Source organism: Corapipo altera, unplaced genomic scaffold, assembly GCF_003945725.1.
Source record: "Corapipo altera isolate COAL_440 unplaced genomic scaffold, ASM394572v1 68, whole genome shotgun sequence".
Taxonomy (NCBI): domain Eukaryota; kingdom Metazoa; phylum Chordata; class Aves; order Passeriformes; family Pipridae; genus Corapipo; species Corapipo altera.
Window position 1 is genome coordinate 1,576,305 of NW_020884919.1, and position 22,889 is coordinate 1,599,193.

Genomic DNA, 22,889 nt, shown 5'->3' on the forward strand with positions numbered 1-22,889 from the left:
AAAAAGAAAAAGAAAAAGAAAAAAGAAAAAAAAAAGAAAAAGAAAAAAGGGAAAGAGAATAAGAGAAAAAGGAAATAAAAAAGAGAAAGTAAATGAAAAAGAGAAAGTAAACTAAAAAGGAAAAGCCCGACAAGCCATGAAATTCAGTGTATTTCCCCTGGAGGGCCTGGCTGTGGAGATTTGTCCATGGAGAAGGAGGTGGGATTCCCAGAGAAGGGCAGGACACAGCCATTAATCAATCCTTGGCTTCACGTTGGGCCTTTCAATGAGAAACAGGAGCAAAAGCAAATGAATTCCATGAAATATCCCCGGGCAGCCGAAGGGGCACTCGGAGCTCGGGATCTGCCAAAGGACACCAGGCTCGAGCTGGAAGGAGAACCTGCATTCCCTGGAAAAGGGACCTTTCCACTGCCAGTCTTCCCAGTTGGGGTTGTTAAAGCTTCTGGAAGGTGTGACTTGGAATATCAGTGTAGAGCTGACTCAGTCCCAGGGTTTGTCTGGATTGGGAGTGAGATGGACTGACCACACCAGTGGGGTTAAAACACTCACCCCAACACACTCAATTCCCATTAACAGCTTCTCAGAAGTGACTTTTCCTCCCCATTTTCCAGGAATATGCTGAGGCCAAAGCTCTGTAATCCTGGGATTACTTCCCTTCCCAGATATATCCCCTGCATGAGCACTTCTTGTGTTTTAACTTGCTCATATTCACTTTTTAATTGATCTCAGCTGCCTCCACAGCTTTTCATTTCACACTTTCTAAACACTCAGTAAGTGTTTCTTTCACAAAGAATGGATTGTACAAAATAATTTTTGGAAATTAAAAAAAACTATGGGGGAAATGTCAGAATTGCTTTTAAAAAAAAAATAAATTGAGAGACCAAGGTGTTTATTTAAATATTCCCAAAAATATTACCCTGATAATCTTCCTTCAGAATTACATTCATTCAGAATCCTGCTGACTGCAAAGTTTGGCAAGACACAGAAAAGGACTTTGTTTCATAGAATCATGGAATCCCAGACTGGTTTGGGTGGGAAGGGACCTTAAAGTTCATCCAATCCACCCCCTGCCACACTCAGGGACATCTTCCACCAGCCCAGGTTGCTCCAAACCCTGTCCAGCCTGGTCTGGGACACTCCCAGGGATCCAGGGGCAGCCACAGCTTCTCTGGGCAACCTGGGCCAGGGCCTCCCCACCCTCCCAGCCAGCAATTCCTTCCCAATATCCCACCTAAATTTATCCTCTTTCAGCTTAAAGCCATTCCCTGTGTCCTGTCCCTCCATCCCTTGTCCCCAGTCCCTCTCCAGCTCTCCTGGAGCCCCTTTAGGCCCTGCAAGGGGCTCTCAGGTCTCCCTGGAACCTTCTCTTCTCCAGGTGAACCCCCCCAGCTCTCCCAGCCTGGCTCCAGAGCAGAGGGGCTCCAGCCCTGCAGCATCTCCGTGGCCTCCTCTGGACCTGCTCCAGCAGCTCCACATCCTTCCTGTGTTGAGAACCCCAGACCTGGATGCACCACTTCCATATGGGAAGTATTTTTCCATATGGACAATTTCAGGCCATCATTGAGGCCAGGGAGAGGCCAAAGAAGCACTTTAGCCCTGTTACAGCCTTTGCCACGAGCTTGGGACACACCTGAAGCAACATTTTTTATTCCTGAGGAATACAAACAACCGATTTCTGTTCATTCATCACACAAAACAAAGGCACAGAATAATACTCTGGCCAGGCACATCTCCACACCCTCTCTGCTCCTCTCCCTTCCCTCTCACTTACGTCTTCCCAGCACAAACTGGCCTGTCCTTGGAATTCATCCTCCCTGCACCACTGGCAGTGCTGTTTGAGAGGAGCATTTCATTAACATGCAGTGATTTACAGCCAGGGAACAGGATGGGATTGCAGCCTAACAACGAGCTCAGCTGATTCCCTGCTCTTTGTTTGCTTTCCATGGCTGTGCTGGAGCTGTGTCCTGGCCCAGGGCATTGCCTCAGCTCTGCCTCCCGGGACACACAGCCCAGGGAGCCTGGAACCTCCCCAGCTCCTGCTGGAGACAGCTCAGAATCCCTCCTGTGAAGGATGTACTTTGGGATAGAGCCTTTTATTCCATAATTCTGCTTGTGTTGGAACAGACTCACGCATTTATGTGGGGCAGGGATTTGACACCTAAACTGAGGGTGCAGGTGGAATTTTCTTCTCTCTTGCCTTGCTAGAAAAAAAGAAAAAAAGGACTGAAAAAGGGCTGTGTTTGTGCTGCCCACAGTGTGGGGCCCTTGAAACAACATCAGGGACCTGTGCTGAGGCTGGAGTTTGGCAGGTGCTTTAAGCCCTGTCCTGCTGGCAGCAGCACTGAGGGAAGTTGTTCTTCCCTCCCTGGGCTGGCACAGGATGAGCCGGACTGGACAAATGAGCCAGCTAAACCCAGCTTTAGTCAGGATTGGGTTTTTGAGCTGGTTCATTTCCCAGTCTAGTTTGCCACATGGCTGCAAGAACACTCAGGATGCAGGAGAAATAGGGAAATAAAGAGTAGGACAACTTCTTGAGAGACCACCACCCACGTGTTGTTGGTGTCTTGTTGACATCAAGTCCAATGAGCTACAGACTTTGGGATCTCAGAATTACCATCAGGAGGATTTTGGATGCTGCTTTTTGAGCTATAAGACATCACCCACAGCTCCTGAGAATACAATAAATGTAAGATTCTGAGCTGTTCCTTTTCACTGGTGCTGCACCAAGGACAGAAAGAAGAGATTTCTTTGTTTGCCTGAGGTTTGTAGGGTGTTATTTTCCCAATAAATCAGTAGGGATCACTAAGGATGGGAGGTGGAACAGTGATCATCATTCCCTTTAGGCCAACTCCTGGGCAAAACACAAAGGATTAGGACAACCAGGTTGTGAGGTCAAACCCCTTTCTCCCAGTTGCTCTGAGCACAGGATACTGGTTGTTCTGGAACATGAAGTCTCTGTGCTCTCTCTTGGAATGGCTGAAAACTTCCCAGAGAACACGGGGAAAAAAGCACTGATAAACGGGAATATGACTGTACCCTGCTTGTGTGATGGTTCCCAGGTCCTTAAAGAACCTGGAATCTTATTCCCTTTTCCCCAGGCACTAATAAGCTACAAAAGTGTGGAGCATTTCCCAGACTCTACAAATCCTGAAGACAAAGCAGGGGAGGCAGCACCAGCCTCTGTTGGGCAAGTTCTGAAAGAAAGCACAAAATAAGCTGGATAGCCATGAAAAGTGATTCTGTTGGAGTATAAAAGGCCCAAATGTGCCATCAGGACACCTCTCTCGTTTTCCTTATGACAGGTATGATCTAAGCACTTAAATTGCATTTACTTCCCTCTTTAAATCTGTTCTAACTTTAAAAATCCCCAACTTTTCTCCCCCTGAAGGTAATGAGATTCTGAACAGTTTCTGTCCAGAAACTGAGCTGTGATCAAACAGTTTTGGTACCAACAAAAGGTACCTTACGGCTGTAAACTTCCCTCCAGCTTCATCAGGGTATTTCTTGCTGTAGATGAACCCTAATCATGATTTTATTTTGAAGTTTAGATTCCTGGGCTCATCAAGAGTTTTTCAGGCTCCTGAAAAGCAAGTTTGGAATCAATGCAGACTGCTCAGAGAAATCCCTGGGGGTTTTAGAGCTTCTTGTACTCCATGCTGTATTTTACTCCTCAGTTTTCCCCTTCAGCTAAATTCTTTCGAGTTATGAAATCCACACTTTTCCCTTTCCTCTGATTCACATGTGGTTAACACCATAAATCCACAACACACACAAATCCATTAGGATATCAACTCCAGGTCAACTCCATTTCCCTTAAGGAACTCGGCCCAGTTCAGCATCTCCAATAAACCTCCTTCACCAAACAAGCACAAACACACTGTTCAGCTCAAATCCCAGAGGGGGCCATGTAACCACATTGGCCTTGCTCATTCCCTGGAGTTTGGAGAAATATGGCTCTTCCAGACCAGCTGAGACTTCCCAACGTGACCAAGGTCACTGGAGAACCGCCTGCCACTCTGACATTTCAATCTGAACTCTGCTGTACTTAGGTCATAACATAATCACCTCCTCCTCCCTGGCTATTCCAGCTAAACCTCTCCCTTTTACTCATTAGTAACCGACTCGGTGTTTACAAAGCAATAGTAAACACAGTTATCCATTGTCAAGGCAGAAAATAATAACAACAATAATAATTATAAACCTTCAAATACAGGGTCAAAGGTTCAGCCACTTATCTTAAAAAGCAGACAAGGATATTTGAAACTGCCATCATAATTACGCTGCGGGTAAAACTCCCTCTGAATTCAGTGGCATGAGGTGATTGCCACAGAAGCAGGGCACAATCCAAGATTCCCTTTGTAGAGCAAAAGTTCCGAAAAGCTTTATCCAGCACAGACCTCCTGTTTTTCATTGGAAGTAGAGTTCCACATCTGCTAAGTGACAAAGTCAGCGTTTACTCTTTCCCCCGCTATTTGGCATATTTTGAATTTCTGAGGATTAATTTCTTGAGCAGTCAGTGATGCTTGACTGCAACCCATACAAAACACTTGGACCAATGAGTACAAGTCTGTTTGCAATTTTGAGGGTAACATTTAAAAAAATCCGTCAGCTTGGTTTGAAAGGAAACCTGAAAGCAATATATTTCATTTTTTTTCTTGGCCTAGGATGTGGAATCTTTCCTTTAATTTTCTACATAGAATCCTGGAATAGTTTGGGTTGGAAGGGACATTAAAGCCCATCCAGTGCCACCCCTGTCATGGGCAGGGACACCTTCCACTAGCCCAGGTTGCTCCAAGCCCCGTCCAACCTGGCCTTGGACACTTTCAGGGATCCAGGGCTTCTCTGGGCAACCTGGCCCACCCTCCCAGCCAAGAATTCCTTCCCAATATCCCATCTATCCCTGCCCTCTGGCAGTGGGAAGCCATTCCCTGTGTCCTGTCCCTCCATCCCTTGTCCCCAGTCCCTCTCCAGCCTTTTACCCCCCCTTCAAGGAGGACCAGCACTTTCTCTTCCTCAAACCGATCATCGCTGAAATCAAAGTGGGGTTTTTTTCCCCCCTGAAATCTCTTTAGAGATCACATTTAGGTGGCAAAACCTGACACTTGGTTTTCCAGAGTTTTTCTATAAATTAGTTTTTTTTGGAATGCGGCATCTCCATCTGCCTCAAGGGCTCTGTGTCACGGGGGAGGGGGGGGGGGGGGGGGGGGGGGACACATTTGACGCCTTTTGCCACAGAAGGGAGCCGTGCTCCTCATAATCCCAGAGAATTCCAAATGCATAATAAATAAATATAAATAAATAAAAATTCCGCTTGAGGACGTCAAGTCTGTGTCACTTTATTTCACAGAAAAGGGCGGGAGCTTCCAGGAGGGGACGGCCGTGAGGCGATGGCCGCCCCCGCCGCCCTCACGCCCGCCCCTAGGGCGCCTTTCCCAGCCCTCCCGCTCCCCGCCTTTTCCGGGGATTTCCCCATTTTCTCCACCCTTTTTCCTCCCCTGTGTCCCGGGGCCCCTGCAGGGCTCGGCTGAGGGCCGGCGCCACCTCCCTCACGGCTGTGGGAGGGAGCGGAGCTGCCCGGCGCGCCCCCGCCGGGCCCCGGGACTGTGACGGGGCCGGGCCGGCTCCGGCTCCTCCTTCGCCGGCGCGAAAACGAAAGCGAAAGGAGAGGTCTCGGAAGTGCTCGGAGGGCTCTGGGGAGCCGGGGGACCCCGGGGTGCGCCCTCAGCCCGGCACCGGTGTCTGTGGGTCCCGCCCGCGAGGTGAGCGGCGATGGAGCCCCCGGGGCGCAGGGGACGCGGAGAAGCCAAGGGATGATGTTGTTCATTTACCCTTTCACTTGCCTCTTTTTCAGGAAGCGGAACAGAAAGAAGCCCGTAAGTTTTGATTGCTTGATCCAAAACCGGAGAAGGGATTTCTGGAGCGTTAACTCGATTTCAAGCCCCGCTGGTGAGTGGAGCAGGTTCGGTGGCGGCGGGTCTGAACCAAGGGGAGGATTCGCCTCAGGAATACCTGGATGGGTCGGGATGTTGGGCTGCACCTTCTGGGGTGCCGGCACTGCTCAGAGTGTCCATCCTGGGGGGGTTCTGTCCTTAATCTAAGGGCGTCAACCTGTGGTTCTTCTGACCTTAGTCTAAGGGTATCCAACCTTGCCCTGCCCCGGCATCCACAAGCTGGATGTGGATGGGAGCCCGTGCACCTTGGAATAAGATCTGGATCAGTGGCCCATGAACTTCTCCAAGTCCTTTTTTATCTGCCTCCACAAAATGTTGTGGCAACGGATTCCAGATTCTTCAATATCCGCCATGTAAAAGTGTTTTCATTTGCGTTAAGCAGGTTTCATAGGACCCCAGACTGGTTTGGTGGGAAGGGACTTTAAAGCTCATCCCATCCCACCCCCTGCCATGGGCAGGGACACCTTCCACCAGCCCAGGTTGCTCCAAGCCCCGTCCAACCTGGCCCTGGACACTCCCAGGGATCCAGGGGCAGCCACAGCTTCTCTGGGCAACCACCTTCCCAGCCAGGAATTCCTTCCCAATATCCCATCTCTCCCTGCCCTCTGGCAGTGGGAAGCCATTCCCTGTGTCCTGTCCCTCCATCCCTTGTCCCCAGTCCCTCTCCAGCTCTCCTGGAGCCCCTTTAGGCCCTGGAAGGGGCTCTCAGCTCTCCCCAGAGCCTTTTCTTCTCCAGGTTCTCAAGCCCAGAACACCCAGGATGTTACCATGTGTGTAACAGCACAAAAGTAGCATAAAGGAGTTTTAGAACAGAAAAGCTGAATCGTTCACTGCAGAATTCCTGACATCCATCTCTCTTTATGCTTAGGAAGGAAAGAGGCTTCAAATATCCATTATCTGTCACTTCTCCCTATAAAATGATACATTTAAGTTTAAAAGTTCTTCTAGCTCAGCACAGCTTCTGGTGTTCCTTCCTGATATGCTGTTGCAAAAAAAAAACCCCAAACAATACACCCAATGTTGTCTTTTTTTTTTCTCCTGGTCCCTCAGGTTTCAATGGATTTGACAAGCCCCCCACTACCTCTAAGAGACAATGGTTTTGTGAGTATTTCCTGATGGGAATAAAATGTGTATTTGATATGTATCTCTGCATGAAGGTTTGTTCTAGGACTGCTAAGTCTGTCTCACCTTCCTCCACCCTTTAATACGTGGGACATTCCTCATTCTCACCTCCTTTTTCCTTAGGGAGAGTCTCATTCCCAAGTCTCTGCATTCCAGATCCTGTTAGAACTTCCCTGTCCTGCCTCTCTTGCTCATCTCTTTCTGGAGGGTTTTCAGGGGAATTTCCTTTTTCCTGGGGACTCCCTTGATTCAGTTCCAGCAGTGCATGTGTGTGTTTGGATGGGACTTTCCCTGGGATTCCTTGTGTTTTCTTGCTAATCTTTTTCCCTTTTTTTCGGGTTGGAAACTGTTGTCTTACATAATATTTCAGTAAAAAACAGGAGTCCTTTTTCTTGCCAGCTTCCAGCTGTTGGCAGGTGCATCCTCCTGCTTTCCTGCACTCAGTCCCTTGAGTGAAGGAATATTTTCCCAGTTTGAAGTAATACACAGATGGGCATTCCCCCTGTTGCTTAACAGGCATTTGAAACTGGACAGAGTAGCAGAAAAAACACTTTCTGTTTTCTTGTCTTTAGGAAATACCCAGCATCACCAAGAGAATTCACAAGATTATCTAATTTAGACCTTTTCCATGCCTAAAGTTCATGGTTCCCATTCAGGTTTTATGTAATCTTAAGTAAAAGGGAGGGATTGTTTCAGTGGATCTCTTTGGTTTTTTTTTTTTTATCTTCTGCAGAATGTTGCAGCCATAGAAACAAAACAGAACAAAGAAAATTTTCTGTCTTTTTGGGCTTTATCCAATTGTAGTTTCCCCGTGCTTGTGAACTTCTGCCCTGAAGTACTTCCATTCTGAAATGGTTCTTTTATCACCTTCCTTAATATTACCTTTTATTTTCCAATCTCCTTGAGCTTAGAAAAATCCCATTTTGACATTTATTTTCCTTATTTATACATTTTCTTTGAGGAACTGCTGAGAAAGCACAGAGCCAAACATTTGTGGGTTCAAGGGCCTCAGTTCTGTGTGGAAGAACACGAGGACAACTTGCTTTTATTAGTTATCCAAATATTACCCTGTGGATATTTGCAGCTGGATACTTAGCAAATAATAATGAGTGACCAGTAATCCACATTTTCTTAGATTTTTGTCCTGCCCAGCCATTAAAATAGTCCAATAATTAGGCCTAAGTGAATGATTTTTTTTTTGTAAATTATATGGTATGTGCTCTGCTCTGGAGGTTCCAGGAAGATTTAATTATGGAATATTTGACTCCCCACATCTCTTGCCTGCACAATGAGAGAGAAATGGCAAAATACTTTGGATTTTGATTGGGCACTGCTGTGGCAAAATGCTCCATCCAGCTGCAGAGTGTTTATTTCTGTTTTTGAAGACTCATTTGTTCTGTGTGGGAAGGGGAGAACCAGTGTGTGCCTCTTTTCCTCTGCAGGATATGGTAACCCCTGATCCTTTGGGGACAGAGGAGGAGAACATGCAAAGACTTAGGGAAGAACTGAAGGCATGGAAGGCAAGTTCTGTAAAACACATGGAATGGTGGTAATTAGCTCAAAGATAAAGACTTTTAATCCATATCCTTCTAAAACCAAATCAACCCTCCCTTGGTTATAACATGTTTAACGTGTCCTCTATTTTTCTTTCAATGCTTGTGTTGATCTCAGTGGTAACTATCCTTGTAAGCCTAATATTTACCCCAAGTGTTAAAAAGAAATAAACACAAAGGGCTCGCTCAAGGTTTTGTTTGTTCCCATAAAGGAAAAAAAAAAAAAGGAAATTAAAATCTTTTTTTTCTTCTTGCTACCCAGGAAAGAGTTGTGGAAGCTGAAAACCTAAAAGCTGACCTTCTTTTCTCCAATGCATGTGCTGAGGAAGACTGTGCTAATGCCCAGGAGGAGCTGATGAAGCTGAAAGGCTTGCAGGGGAATGATCAGAAGGACAGTATTGTATACAGGGACACCCTTGAGGTATGGAAAAGGCTGTTGGGATTTTGAGGGGTTGTGAAGGAGCTGTTGATTAGAGAAAAGAGGAGTAATATTTTCTTTCCAGCTTAAATGGCTTTGCCAGTTTGTGGAAGGTACAACTAGAATGTTCTCCACATTTTTTTCCCCACACATTAGCTTTTTCACTGGCAGGTTAAGAACCAGTGCAACAAAATAAAGTCTGTCTTGTGTGGGTGAAAGGTGACAAAACCACTCTTCCAGGATTCTCCACTTTGAGTTTCAGTTGTGTGTGGTGTGGATAAAATGGAATGGGTTGATTCCACTGCTCCCTGTTTTATAAGAGGTTACAGCACCCAAGGGATCAGCATTTCTTAAGTGACAGTGAGCTGGGCAAGACCAGCACCTGTTTGAGGGGGGTTTTGCTTCCTTGAACTAGTTGTTTCTAGAGCTAATTGGTTCATTCCCTCAATATTCCATGTGCAGTCCATGGTGCAGGAGAAGATTCCATAGGCTGACAGAGGAGGTGATTTTGGGGAGGTTTGGTTTGACCTGTAGATCACTGATAAGACATCCAATATTACAAACAATTAAAATATAATTAATAGGTTGAGTACATTCAGGTCAGCATGACCTGAAAGTTGGGTTTGGTTCTTTCATCTCTTAAATCTCAAATGTTTGGATTTTATACCCAGAAAAGGTCGTTCTCATCATCTGGCTTTTGTTTTACCTTGTCTTCAGCTGGTGGGAACTGCTCTGGATGTCTCCAGTGGTTGATGACTTCAAAGGAGCCACCTTCTAATTGGGGATGGCTGGAGCTGCCAACATCTGCTGTGTTTCCTTCTCATTCTGTCGTGTTCCCTGTCCAGGAATTCCTGGATTTAGTTCCAGGGGCTTTGTGCCCTTCACTGGTGTGGAGGAAGGAGAGGTCATCCCTCTTCCTTGCTGAAGAATATAAAGAGGGAAGAGCAGCAGCATGTCAGAAGCTGTCCAGATATTGCTGAACTCTATTTTTGCCTTTATTTCTGTGTTTGATTTTGCATTTCCTACTTTTTGGGCTGCAGGACCAACTCCATCAGCTGTACAGAGAAAACACTGAGCTGAAGAAAGACATTGAAAAGCTCAGCAAAGAACTTGAAGAACTAAGTTCAGTGCAGGCACGGAGTGCTCAGGTAAAGCTGGAAATATTTTTACATTCATCTTTTAGAAGGGCAAATTTTCATTTTCACAGAATCATGGAATGGTTTGGGTCAGAAGTGACCTTAAAGCTCATCTCGTTCCATCCCCAGGGACAAGAGGATGGAGGAAAGGGAATAATGACTGAAAAAGTCATTATATGACTGAAATGTATAAATACATTTGCCATTATATGGCAAATATAGCATTTATTTTAGCTTTTATTGACCTTGACTTGATTACAGTCTCTCTCATATTACATAAATACATCTCATATTACATAAATTACACCTCTCATCAATAACTCAGTTTGCAGCCAGATAAATATTTGTGATGCTGAGTAGATTTAAACTCAGTGTCTTGTGGTGAAACTGCTGCAGATCCTGGAGAATTCCGAAATTGGAATTTCTCTCGTGGAAATTCCAGCTTTTAAAAACCCGTTTTCATCCCGAATTGGAGGAAATAAAATTATTTTTGGGGAATTTGCAGTAAAATGAAAACTCTGATCATTTGCTAACAATATTACACTATGGGGTTTTACCTTTCTAAATTACAGTTCTGAGTTTAGGAGATGTCACTTAAGTCCAGCCTCTTAAATTCTCTGTGGAGTCATTGGACAGGATAAGGCTCCTCTGGAAGGAGATTCAGTGGGACCAGGCACCTCTTCCCAGTGCTGGAATTATCTTTAGGAAGAGTGTCTCCCTTTCCCTTGGCCATGGAGGGAATGGAAAGAAGCAGGTTCATAGATAAGCTGGGTTTGGAGATAATTGCCAGGAATGCTTTAATTATTCTGGTTATTTTATCCTGACACAACCAGTGTTTTTCTTCTACACAGGGTTTTATTTTGAAATAATGACATAAAGGGGAAAAAAAATAATGTGAAACTCCCTCGAGTCCATCAAAGCAGCCTTTCCTAACCTACATTTTCAGGAACAATTTATCCCCTCCTAGTTGTGAAATATTTCTGTATTCTTACCTATTTTGCCAAGATGGCAACACAGAAGGCTGTTTATTAGCAAATGGCATAAAATTGTGGAATCTCAGACTGGTTTGGGCTGGAAGGGGCCTTAAAGCTCCTCTCATTCCAGCTCCCTGTCCTGAGCAGGGAACCTTCCAGCAGACCAGCTCTCCCACTGCTGCAGAGCAGTGATGCAACTGGGCAAAAAGAAATGGCAACACCAGGACCCTGATACTTGTATTTTACAGCTTTTAAATACCCCGAGTATTCTGCTTCTGCAGGTGGGAATCCCTGTGCACTGCAAAGGAATTTTCACTGTGGAAAGTCAATTTTAAGTTCAGAGTTAATAAAAGGGAAAGAAAACCACCCAACTGACAAAAATCCCAGGAACAGGCAGCACAGCAAGTCACTTTAGGTTGAGGAGTTAGGCCTGTTTTACCAACCATGACATCAATTATGGCTGTCAAACCTTAAAAAAACCCCAAGAATTACCATTCTCCTTCTGTTCTGCAGTAAGCCACAGAAATTATTCCTTTCCCTCTCTCAATTCTGACATTTTAGGTTCAAAAAAAGGTGGCAGAAATGAAACTGAAGTTCAGCCACATGGAAGGCATGAACAATGATTCAGATATGGACACTCACTGTGTTTTTGGTGGAAATGTAAAGATCCCCTTCAGGCTGAACCAGAACCAGGCACTGCTGACTTTTGAAGATGAAGAAGGTATGATGCACATTTTAAGTAGAAAAATCAATGTTTCTCATGTATTTCACCTGGCAGTGGTGTGGTTTTCATCCAGGGATATTTGGAATTAAAGGGGAGAAGTCCAGTATTAATATTTTACACAATAAGAGCATCTTTTGACAGCACAAAAGTTTTACTATTCTATATCCCTCACAATATATTTTTATGTCTATTATATTATTTATATCTATTGTATTATTTATATCTATTATATTATTTATATCTATTATATTATTTATATCTGTTTATTATTATTTGCATTATTTCTCATTCGTTATTATTATTAATACATTATAATTAATTATATTTAATATTATATATATAGTTAATTATAATTAATACATTATAATACTTTGCCTACAACCAGGGAGACTTCATGGAAGATATGGATAGTGGGATCTGGTTGCCTAATTGTTATTTATTTCTTCTTCATTGATGCAAAAGTACATTTTGCTGAAGAGACTGGGGAATAGTTTTGGGTTTACAATGATTGAACAGGGCTTTTCATATCTGATTTTCCTTAGTTGCCCAGAGACTGATAAAAAAGGGGAAGCACACGGTGAACCTGGACAACAACAAAGTAGATGTGAGAGTGCTGCCTGCTCCACTTGACATGGTAGTCAAATTTGAGGTAAAAAAGTGAAATATAAAGCTACAAAAATAGGAGCTCTTAAAACCCTTTAGGTTTGCTTTTTTCCCAGGGTTTTCAGTCACAAAGTGCACCGAAAATTTTTATTTTTAGCTCCACGTCACTATTTCTGGAAGGAAGATCAACGTTGCAAACATACCTGAGCTGCCCATTCCTGAAGATTGGATGAGAGACAAATTAGAGCTGAATTTCTACAAAACTCAAAAGGGAGGAGGAGGAGAAATAGAAAATGTGACCTATGACAGTGAGTCCAGGAGAGCTGTGATTACATTCCTCAGACCTGGAGGTAGAGTATGGAATATTTTGTTAGCCCTCTTTAGGCCAAATTGTCCATTCTGGGTTACTTTCTATGTTAATGTAGCAAATTCTTCCTAGAGGGAGTTAAGTAGACCCCTCAAAGATGTGGCTTCACCCACACATCTGTAAGTAAAGCAGTGGTTTTTGATCACACTTTCTGAGCTTGATTTCTTTCATAACTCTGTCAAACCCCTGGTTTTTGTTTTGCACTGCCAGACACTCGGATTGCAAAAAGAAAATGAGGAGAATGTGTTTGATTTTGGCTCTTGTTTCACAACAGAGGAGTTAGGCAGGCATTCACATTGCCCAATTCTGTGAAGATCAGTGGAGCCACATCCACTTAGAGCAGCTGCTTTAGATTTATTTCAGAAGCTTTTGTGGGTATTTCATGAGTTTGGTTGGTTGTTTTTTTTGGGGGGGAAGTGCCCAATAAACTTTTTGCACAATGCACATGAAGAACCTACAAGTGTGAGCTGGACTTGATGATCCTCAGCACATTCCATGATTTTATGATGTATTAGTTTCTACATCCACATAATAAAGATGAGTCCGTTCTTTGAGATGCTTATAAAACACAGTTTAAATTACATTACTCTTACCCTTCTTTCTCTCATTCTCCATTTCAGCCAGCAACAGCTTTTGGGGATCTCCTAAATACCCTTTCCTTGCAAATGGAAGGTGCTACACACTTTTTGTTTCCTCACATACCGACCTACGCTTGAAAAACTGTCAGGTAAAAATAATCCACTCCAGGCAAACAGAACAGATAGGTGGGAAAGAGGAGCTGTGGGCAGAATCTTCAGTCCTGAGCCCTGCAGGGGCCTTTGTGTCATGGCCTTTGTGCAACTTAATAGCAAGTGTGAGTCTGCAACAGGCCCTAAACTCATGTTTTGAAGTGGGAAAGCTGTAATTTATTTGTGAAGGGCGTGCATGTCTTGCCTTGATTAAATTGTATCAGAACTCCCCATAATGCCTGTGCTGGATGGCAGGAAGGTGTTTGGGAAGGAGGTTAATCATGGACACAGTGTTTTCCAAGCCTCAAAGCCCTGTCACACTGCTCCCTAAGGAGAGTCTCAGCAGAAAAAGATTTGCTCCTTCATTCATTTCATTCACTCTTTCAGCCCAAACACTGACTCCTCTCCCTGTAACACAGAGCTTATCATCATATTCCCATAGAATGCTCATCCTGTTCTCACTGAAACTGCCTCTTGCTTTATGAACAGATGGTAATCCAGTCAGTATTGTGTATGTGATTGTGGGTACAATCAGCCCTTTGTAATTAAAGCATGGGCTGGTGTGTGTGTGTGCAGGAGACACAGCAGCTTTGCAGGTGTGGAGCATGTCCTGACAGGGGTTTTATGGAGTGATGCTGTGGAGTCATCAGAGATCCCCAAATCCAGTGTGTGGGTGTGTTAAGGAGGGTAGGACACACCAGTTAAGGAGTCTGCATTCACTGAACTCAGTAGAATCCTGGGATATCCTGAGTGGGGAAAGACCCCCAAGGCTCATCAGTCCCACTGCTGGCCCTGCACAGACACCCCAACAATCCCACCCTGTCCCTCAGAGCTCCAAACAGGGAAAAGTCTCCCCTCAGTCTCCTCCAGGATGAACCAACCAAGTGCCCTCAGCCACTCCTCTTATGGCCCCTCCAGACCCTTCAGAGCAGTGTATGGTGGAGTTCAGAATTCCTGCTATTTCCAGTGCCAGGAATACACCCCACTATCCAAAATCTTAAACCTAACCAAAGATCCCAGCCATGCCTGCTCAGGGAATTGAATTCCCAGACCTGCCAGTCCCTGCTGTGTGATCCCAGCGTGTTTTCCTTTCCTCCACAGCCATACTGTGGGGTTTCTAAGAAGACCATTCTCCTGAAAGGAATCCAAGAGGTGGAAGAGGATGAGGAAAGTATCCAGGACATGATCGAAATCCACTTCCAAAAGCCGAGTAACGGCGGTGGGGAAATAGAGAACATCAAATATGTCTCAAAGGGAGCAGCATATGTTTGCTTTGAGGAGGAACTCACAGTGAACTCCTCAAATTCCGAGTTTTTGCATGGGAACTGGTATTTTATGTCTAAAATTGATCCTTGAGAAAGAGGAATTACTGCCTCTGTGTAATGGCACAGGCTCTGCGTGGAAATGCAGCAAAACTCGCTGCTTGGGCTTCCAGATGGAAGACATAGAAAAAGCCTTTATCACACTTGAAATGTCATCTGAGATTTAATGCAAATCTGCAAATTTTGTATCTTGTAAATTTTATATAGTTCACGTACTCCAAAGTGGGATAAATATCTTATTTCTTACATTTTGGATCCAAAAGCCCTGTGTAATCCCAATCCAAAGCCTGGAACAGACCTGCTTTGTTGAAGTGCCAGATCTTCAGAAGGTGGCTCTGACACAACTCCAGTCCTGCTGAGGCTGCTGGGGGCCACCAGAACTCAAATACCTGAAAGAAATCCTGTAATTTCATCAAATCCAATTTATCCAATTACTAATGCAATTAAAATAGAAAAAAAGGGAAAAGGGCAGTGCAGAAACATCAGTTCCACTCAGGGAATTGCACTTAAAAAGGAATGCCCTTTAGCTGCTGAGCTTCTACTAATTCACAGCCTGCTTTATTGTTTGGGTTAAATATTTGTTTCTACAATTAAATTTTTTCCTCATTTTTGTCCATGTTTTTTTCTTACTTCAAACTATTACAGCCCAGGATTGAGCTGATGCTTTATCTAAACCAGGCTGCTTTTGTAACAACCCTGGGGAAACAGCCTGAGGGATCTGGTGGCTCCCAGGCTCTGGGAGGGAGTGGAGAGAGGGAACAGGGAAATGCAGAGTCAGAGGAGGATTTGTTTGCCAAGGAAAAATGCTCTTCCTTTTCTGCTGTCATCCTTGGAAAATAAATCCTCCTCTCACTTTGCACTTCCTTATCTTTAGCTGAAATGCTTTGGCCACAACAACCTTAATTTCAAAGTAACTTGAGTCTGACACTGAAAATAACTTATTTCAGGGTATTTGACATGTTGGTGCAGGAAATGGACAATGCACCAAGCTCTCAAAAAATACCTCAGGGATTATTATTCCAGAGAAATTTAGCTGGCAAGAGACTGAGTAGAATAAGGGAAACTAAAAGCCTGCAAGCAGCAGTTTATTTTGAATTTACTGTTGAGTGAGATACATGTGACTGTAGCACCTCTTGGTGTTTAGTGCATGCAAAAGCATGGATTGATTACCTGACCATTGGGAAGTAATAATAAGAATAATTAAAAAGAAGAGTAGTACTGAAGTATTTATGGAGATTATGTGCTTCTGCACACTCTAAAAACCTGGTAAAATCAGACACCCTGAAAAAAAAAGGGGGAAAAACCTGAAGAAGGCAAAAAATGTCATGAATTTTAACTGTGCCTCATTGTTAAATACTGAGGACTAAATCCTTAAAAAAGGAGAAAGTGTAAAATTCTCACGAGGTGTCCCAGTGTGCAGAGTAGTGAGAAGCTGCAGGTTTTAAGTACCTAAAGGCAAGATTACATTTTAAGTAACATTTTAAGACAATGAGTGTAAATGTCTTGCTGATGAATTCTCTGTGATGAATTACGGTTTATGATGATGATTACACTGTAAAAGTTTAAAGCAGTGGTGCCACACGAAAGCTGGAGGCTGCTTTTAATGGTGAAAAATAAGAATACAGTGTCGATGACACGTGTGCCTTGAAATATGTCTGGCTGTGCCATGTGTGTGCTGTGCCATATGTGTGCTCTGAAATATGTGTGCTTTGCCATGTGTGTGCTGCCACGTGTGTTCACAGAATCATAGAATCAGCTGGGTTGGAAGGGACCTCTGAGATCATCAAGTCCAACCCTTGATCCAACCCCGCTGTGGTTCCCAGCCCATGGCACTGAGGCCACATCCAGTCTGTCCTTAAAAACCTCCAGGGATGGAGAATCCACCCCTTCCCTGGGCAGCCCATTCCAAGGGCTGAGCACCCTCTCTGCAAACAAATTCTTTCTAATCTCCAACCTAAACCTCCCCTGGCACAGCTGAAGACTGAGCCCTCTTGTCTTGCTGATGGTTGCCTGGGAAAAGAGACCAACCCCCCCCTGGCTCCCACCTCCTGTCAGGGAGTTGCAGAGAGTGAGGAGGTCTCCCCTGAGCCTCCTCTTCTCCAGGCTGAGCCCCCCCAGCTCCCTCAGCCTCTCCTCACAGCACTTGTGCTCCAGTCCCTTCCCCAGCCTTGCTGCTCTTCTCTGGCCCTGCTCCAGCCCCTCCATGTCCTTCCTGAGCTGAGGGCCCAGAACTGGACACAGCACTCCAGGGGTGGCCTCACCAGTGCTGAGTCCAGGGGCAGAATCACTTCCCTGGACCTGTTGGCCACCCTGTTCCTGAGCCAGGCCAGGATCCATTGGCCTTCTTGGCCACCTGGGCACACTCTGGCTCCTGTTCAGCTTCCTGTCCATCCCCACTCCCAGCTCCCTTCCTGCCTGGCTGCTCTCCAGCCACTCTGTCCCCAGCCTGTAGCGCTGCCGGGGGTTGCTGTGGCCAAAGTGCAGGACCCGGCCCTTGGCCTGGTTGAACCTCACTGCCACATGTGTGCTTTGCCATGTGTGTGCCTTGAAATAGGTGTCTGGCTGTGCCACCTGTGTGCTTTGCCATGTGTAGTTTGCCATGTGTGTGCCTCGCCACGTGTGTGCTGCCATGTGCGTGCTGTGCCACGCGTGTGCTTTGCCGTGCATGTCCCTCCCCGTGCGTGTCCCTCTCCCTGTCCATGTCCCTCTCCACACGTGTCCCAGCCCGGGCTGCTGTTGGCGGGGATTCCCGCCGGGATCAGCGGAACTCGGCGGGTTGTTTCTCCCCCCCGCTCCTCCTCCTCCTTCCCCGCCGCTTTCGCTTTCGCTTCCCCTCCCCGGGGCCGGGGAGGCCCGAGCCGAGCTGCCCGAGCTCCTGGGCCGCATCCTGGCGGGACCCCATCCCGGCAGGACCCTCATCCCGGCAGGACCCTCATCCCGGCAGGACCCTCATCCCGGCAGGACCCTCATCCCGGCGGAGCGGCGGCTATGGCAAGTACCGAGGGACTGGGGGAGCGAGGGCGGCGAAGCGTGAGTGGAGAGCGGCCTCCTCCCGCCTCCAGGATAAAAGGGAAGGAAAAGGCTGGGAGGGGAAGGCAGTGGGAGGGGAGCGAGTGGATGGATGGTGGCAGCGCACGGTGCCGGGCTGGGTGTCCAGAGGTGCCGCAGCCCCCTGCAGTGTTAATATTTTCCTTTCCAGTAGCACTGAGAACTGTGAGGGCTGTGGGTGAGGCCTCATTCCTGAGCTCCCGCCTTGATCAAGGCTGGGCTGGACGGGGCTTGGAGCAACCCGGGCTGGGGAAGGTGTCCCTGGAGGGCTGGAGCCCCTCTGCTCTGGAGCCAGGCTGGGAGAGCTGGGGGGGCTCAGCTGGAGAAGAGAAGGCTCCAGGGAGAGCTGAGAGCCCCTTGCAGGGCCTAAAGGGGCTCCAGGAGAGCTGGAGAGGGACTGGGGACAAGGGATGGAGGGACAGGACACAGAGAATGGCTTCCCACTGCCAGAGGGCAGGGAGAGATGGGATATTGGGAAGGAATTGCTGGCTGGGAGGGTGGGGAGGCCCTGGCACAGGTTGGGCAGAGAAGCTGTGGCTGCCCCTGGATCCCTGGAAGTGTCCAAGGCCAGGCTGGACGGGGCTTGGAGCAACCTGATCTAGTGGAAGGTGTCCCTGCCCATGGCAGGGGGTGGAACTGGTTGATCTTTAAGGATCCCACCCAAACCAGTCTGTGATTCCATGATCCGTGGAGCAGCTTTGCCAGGAGCCCGTTGTCAGCGGTTACTGGCACAACAGAGCTCCTGCCCCTCTCCCTCCTGCCCATCCCCGCGGCCCCTCCCGGTGTTTCTGCCCGGGAACAGCTGCTCCACACGGACTGGTCTCGGGAGCGATTCAGCACTAAATTCACGTTCGTTCGTGGTGTTTTGTTTTTTTTTTTCCCTAACCCCAATAGCAGGCACGAGTGTTGCTCCCAAACACCAGCTGGCAAGGTGTGAGATGCTGTCTGGCAGCTGAGAGCTCGGGAAGCGTGAGAAAAATCCTGCATGGATCTTGGGAGCACCATGTTTATATTCCCCTCGTGCTGTCTCATTAGTGCAGGGACTTGCTTTCACACGAACATTACCACCAAAATAATTGCCTAATATAATTAAAGCTCCTGGCTCTTTAAGTTTGATGGGTGATAAAAGAAGGCCCGGTGTCTCTGTGAATTAAAAGCTTGCATGGTTGCACAGCCTCTCTGGATCTGTCTCCTCGTGGTGGCCCCCAGGGATTTGGACACACATCCTGCTTTGTGGCCCTCATGTTTTATGCAGCCCAGGCCCAGAAAAAAACTAAGAGAAGTGTAAAGAATTTACACAGAGTGACTGACCTCGAGCCCAGTCTCTCTGAAGTTACTGGCAGCTCAGACATACTAAATTTATTTCCTTTCTTCCAGAAAGTCAATGAACTGCTACTAAATTTAGTCAGCGTTCCAGTATTTACAGTGATTTTGCCGTGATATTCCCAGTGAAATATTGCTGTTTATGTCCATGTAGTAAGAAGGGAAAGAAAATATGCTTCTCTTAGCAAGACAAGGATGCAGAGCCTATTTAGGATGGGTTTCATGTTTGCTGTGCTGGGGGTTTGCTCTGATGAGAATCATGTGTGCAGTTAGTTGTTTTATGCACTGCGAGTCTCGGATGACTGGGATTATGTTCTCCCGATTTAACAAGGTTATCCATTTAATAAATGGAGAGAGATGAGTCAGAGCACAACCCCAGATCCGTGTCTTGTGAGTTTAACAAGTAAGGACAGTGGGAATCTGACCCTTCCACTCTGGAAGGAATCCTGACTGAGCAGTCCATGCAATTACAGTTTTCATTCTCTTCACGTTTCGAGTGTTAGAATTGGAGGAAGCAACATTATCAGTGTGACACTGGACCTTCCACTTGAGAAACTTGAATTTAGTGCTAATTTTTACCGCTTTCAGAAGATCCTGAGAGGGTGTAAATTACATTTAAGGCCATTTTTTAGTGCACAGCAATGTGGGTGCCTGAGGGAGCCTGGCATGCACTGAGATCTGATTCAGCAGCTTTAATTAACTTGCTTAAATGCAAAGGGAAGGGGAGTCACTCCAGGGATTGGGATGAATGTGGGTGATCCCTATGGCAGGTCACGGGTATTCCCTGCATTTACCATGTGCCATCTCTGCTCAGGCAACAGGAAGAGCTGCCAAATCCACAAGGACAGTCGTCATTGCTGGTGTCCCAGATGGCCTTCTGCAGGATGATGTCATGGCTGACATCCTCACCATCCACTTCCAAAAGTCGAGGAATAATGGTGGAGACGTGGAAGAAGTGACTTATCCCACAGGGAATAAAGGAGTCGCCTACGTAACCTTTGAAGATCAAGAAGGTATTTAGATTAATCTATTAAAGTACAGCCATCCCCTGGAGAATCAGACCTAAGCCAAATGATTTTAAATTGTGTATTAGTACTATAATTTTATAGACTGGAGGATTAAAACCTCCCTTTGAGCCAGTCAGAGTTTTGGGATTTTATTTCTGCTCGCTGAAGTAACGACTCAGCAAAGCATTCTGTTTGGTTTTTAGGAAGAAATTTGTACCATGCCTAGCATTTTATTCTTGTAGTCAGGCTTTTGAGAATAAATCTCTGCCAGTTGATGTTGTGAGGAGACAGGCTTCTGCCTCTCTGAGCAGTTTTGACTCATACATAAAATATTGGGTCAGAGGATGGAGTTGCCTGTGTGTGTGTTTGGGGAATGGTTGGGAAACACATTGAGGGTTCCCTCAGACTAGAGGTGACACGTTATTCTGCTGCTCCACAAGTGATCCTGGCTTTCTCTTTAGTTGTGGAGAGTGTCCTGAAGAAGGATGACCATCGACTGGAAGACAAGAGGCTGTCCCAGCCCTATCCCCTGAGAGTGACCCCTTACTGTGAAAAGGTGAGCTGCTGCATAATTCATCTGCTTCTGCTTCCACTGCTGTGTGACCCATTCCTTAACTTCTCCAATTCGAAATTCCAGGTCTTCAGCTCTGTCACATCTGTGCTCAACATGGCTGTTTTCAAAGAGCAGTTTGTTTTAGAAGATCTGGTGGAAGAAATGAAAAAGCAGAGCAGGGATTTGAGCTTTGGGCCGTTGCAGTCCGACGGGCAGATTGCTGTCCAAGGCTCCTTTCCAGCCATCAAAGTGCTCAGAGACTTTCTCTTACTAAAAGCAAAATCCCTCTCAGAGAAGGACAACAGAGAGGAAAGTAAATCCCATCAGAGACTGAGGAGGAGGTTGCAGGAACACAGAAGTACCACAGAGAGGAGGAATTTCATTCCTGATGGAGATGGGGGAAAACAAGTGGTTGTTCTTGACACAGATATATATCACTACATGAAGCACTTCTTTCCCTGGATATTCCAAGAAAATGATGTTGCAGTTTCTGCTGTCACTGATGGTGATATAACCACAGTGTGTGTGGAGAATGCTGGAAGGGCTGATGCTGGACAGGTATCGAGTGTCAAAAAGAAAATTGAAGATCAGTCCATAAAACTCCACAGCATTTTACGGAAAATAAGGGTCTCCTACAAGGAATGCCCCAGAGATGAAAAGCAGAGACACAAATGGGTGTGTGAAAGGCTAAAATCCTGTTACCCTCAGGTTTTGGTCATTCCTTATGATGCTCACGTTGAGGTGATAGGATTTTCTTCAGACATTTTTGAGTTCACCAAGGAAATGAGCAGTAAGAGTCTCACCAGGTAGAAGGTTAGTGTTCAGATCTTTGCTCTCTGTGCTCCTCACACAGACTGTGGCACTGCAGATCTCCCACTGTGTGGCTGAGAGGGGAACTCTGCACATGAGGCCTGTTCCTCCCAAAGACCAGATTAAGTTCAGGACAGGAAACCATTGCTCTCTGCCTCACTCATGAGCTCAGAGGCCGAAGAAGTCAAGCCTCTTCTACCCAGAAACAGCCTCATTTTCCTTGTGTTGGCTCAATGCACACTCACTCCATCTTGCTGGCAGGGAGCACGTGGTGAGAAAAGAGATTTTTTTCTCAAGAGACTGACAAAGCAGGGCCAGCCAACCTGGTGGGAGACACTGCAGTGAGGTTGTGTTCCTTTGTGCAGGCAGGTGACCACTGCAAACAGCAATGGGGGCCTTTTCCTGTCACCTGGATCTGCAGGAGAACCTTCTCATCCCTGAGATGCACAAAGGGAGCTTTGACACCTGACAGAACTAAATGCATGTTAAATTCACAGGCTTGTCATGTCCTGAGAATGCCCTGAGAAGATGGCATGGGAAGGTTTTCACAGTAGAAAATAGGCAGTTTTGTCTTCATGGGAGCAGTAATGTTTCTTTTCCAGCTGTAATGGCTTCTTGACAGCACGTTATTTAGACACGAATGTCCACAGGTTTGATGTGAAAATCCTGGGGCATTTGGACTTTTGAATCAGGTTCTGTTTAGGCAAATCTGTTTCTAAATCCTATTGCAAGGGTCCAAAGGTTTTTTTTTTTTATATATAACCAGTTTAGAAAATAGCTCTTATTTTGTGGTATCAGCGTGTCCAGAATATTTTGTCAAATCACACGGAGCACTTTTGTCTGATGTGCAGAAAAGTTTTAGGGTTTTATGCCATTAAAGAAGTTACTTGTACAAAACACCGTGTCCGTGTTCTTGTAACCAAATCCCAGATTTTTGGTTGGAAGCCCAATCCTGAAGCCCCAGAAATGCTTTAGGCATTTTCTTGTCATGACTGATTATCCGTTGCAGTTATGCCAACGGAAGATGAAGTTGTTAAACCAGTGTATTAAAAATTATGTCAAAGCAGGAAGATGATGAGCTTAAGTGCTTTGCTGAATGGGAAGTGGGGGGGGGAGTAGCATTTAAAGATTTAATCCCTTCCAAGTTCCCCTGTGGACTGTTTAGGTTCTCCAGGGGTTATTGGAGCTGGGGTGGAAGGTGGATGCTCGGTCAGGCTCTGGAAGATCCATGGGGGCTGTTTTGGGTCCTC

General features: G+C 46.0%; 2 protein-coding genes across 6 annotated transcripts; both read left to right on the forward strand.

The window, feature by feature from the left end:
- Positions 1 to 5,538: 5,538 nt before the first annotated feature.
- NMI (N-myc and STAT interactor) lies at positions 5,539 to 16,105 on the forward strand. Of its 2 annotated transcripts, XM_027656324.1 has the most exons (11): positions 5,539 to 5,759; positions 5,852 to 5,946; positions 7,002 to 7,052; positions 8,516 to 8,593; positions 8,889 to 9,047; positions 10,085 to 10,192; positions 11,716 to 11,875; positions 12,421 to 12,527; positions 12,639 to 12,831; positions 13,469 to 13,575; positions 14,678 to 16,105. In XM_027656324.1, the coding sequence occupies exons 3-11, from the start codon at positions 7,008 to 7,010 to the stop codon at positions 14,930 to 14,932; spliced, it is 1,212 nt and encodes a 403-aa protein (XP_027512125.1). In that variant the 5' UTR covers positions 5,539 to 5,759; positions 5,852 to 5,946; positions 7,002 to 7,007; the 3' UTR covers positions 14,933 to 16,105. The 2 variants fall into 2 exon arrangements, with proteins under 2 accessions (XP_027512125.1, XP_027512126.1); XM_027656325.1 differs by lacking the exon at positions 7,002 to 7,052.
- Positions 16,106 to 17,734: 1,629 nt separating this feature from the next.
- RBM43 (RNA binding motif protein 43) lies at positions 17,735 to 22,571 on the forward strand. Of its 4 annotated transcripts, none has more exons than XM_027656337.1 (4): positions 17,735 to 17,889; positions 20,084 to 20,282; positions 20,738 to 20,832; positions 20,914 to 22,570. In XM_027656337.1, the coding sequence occupies exons 1-4, from the start codon at positions 17,887 to 17,889 to the stop codon at positions 21,637 to 21,639; spliced, it is 1,023 nt and encodes a 340-aa protein (XP_027512138.1). In that variant the 5' UTR covers positions 17,735 to 17,886; the 3' UTR covers positions 21,640 to 22,570. The 4 variants fall into 4 exon arrangements, with proteins under 4 accessions (XP_027512138.1, XP_027512139.1, XP_027512136.1 ...); XM_027656338.1 differs by lacking the exon at positions 17,735 to 17,889 and adding an exon at positions 18,094 to 18,124 and having other exon boundaries at positions 20,914 to 22,561; XM_027656335.1 differs by lacking the exon at positions 17,735 to 17,889 and adding an exon at positions 18,589 to 18,806 and having other exon boundaries at positions 20,914 to 22,571.
- The last annotated feature ends 318 nt before the right edge of the window (positions 22,572 to 22,889 follow it).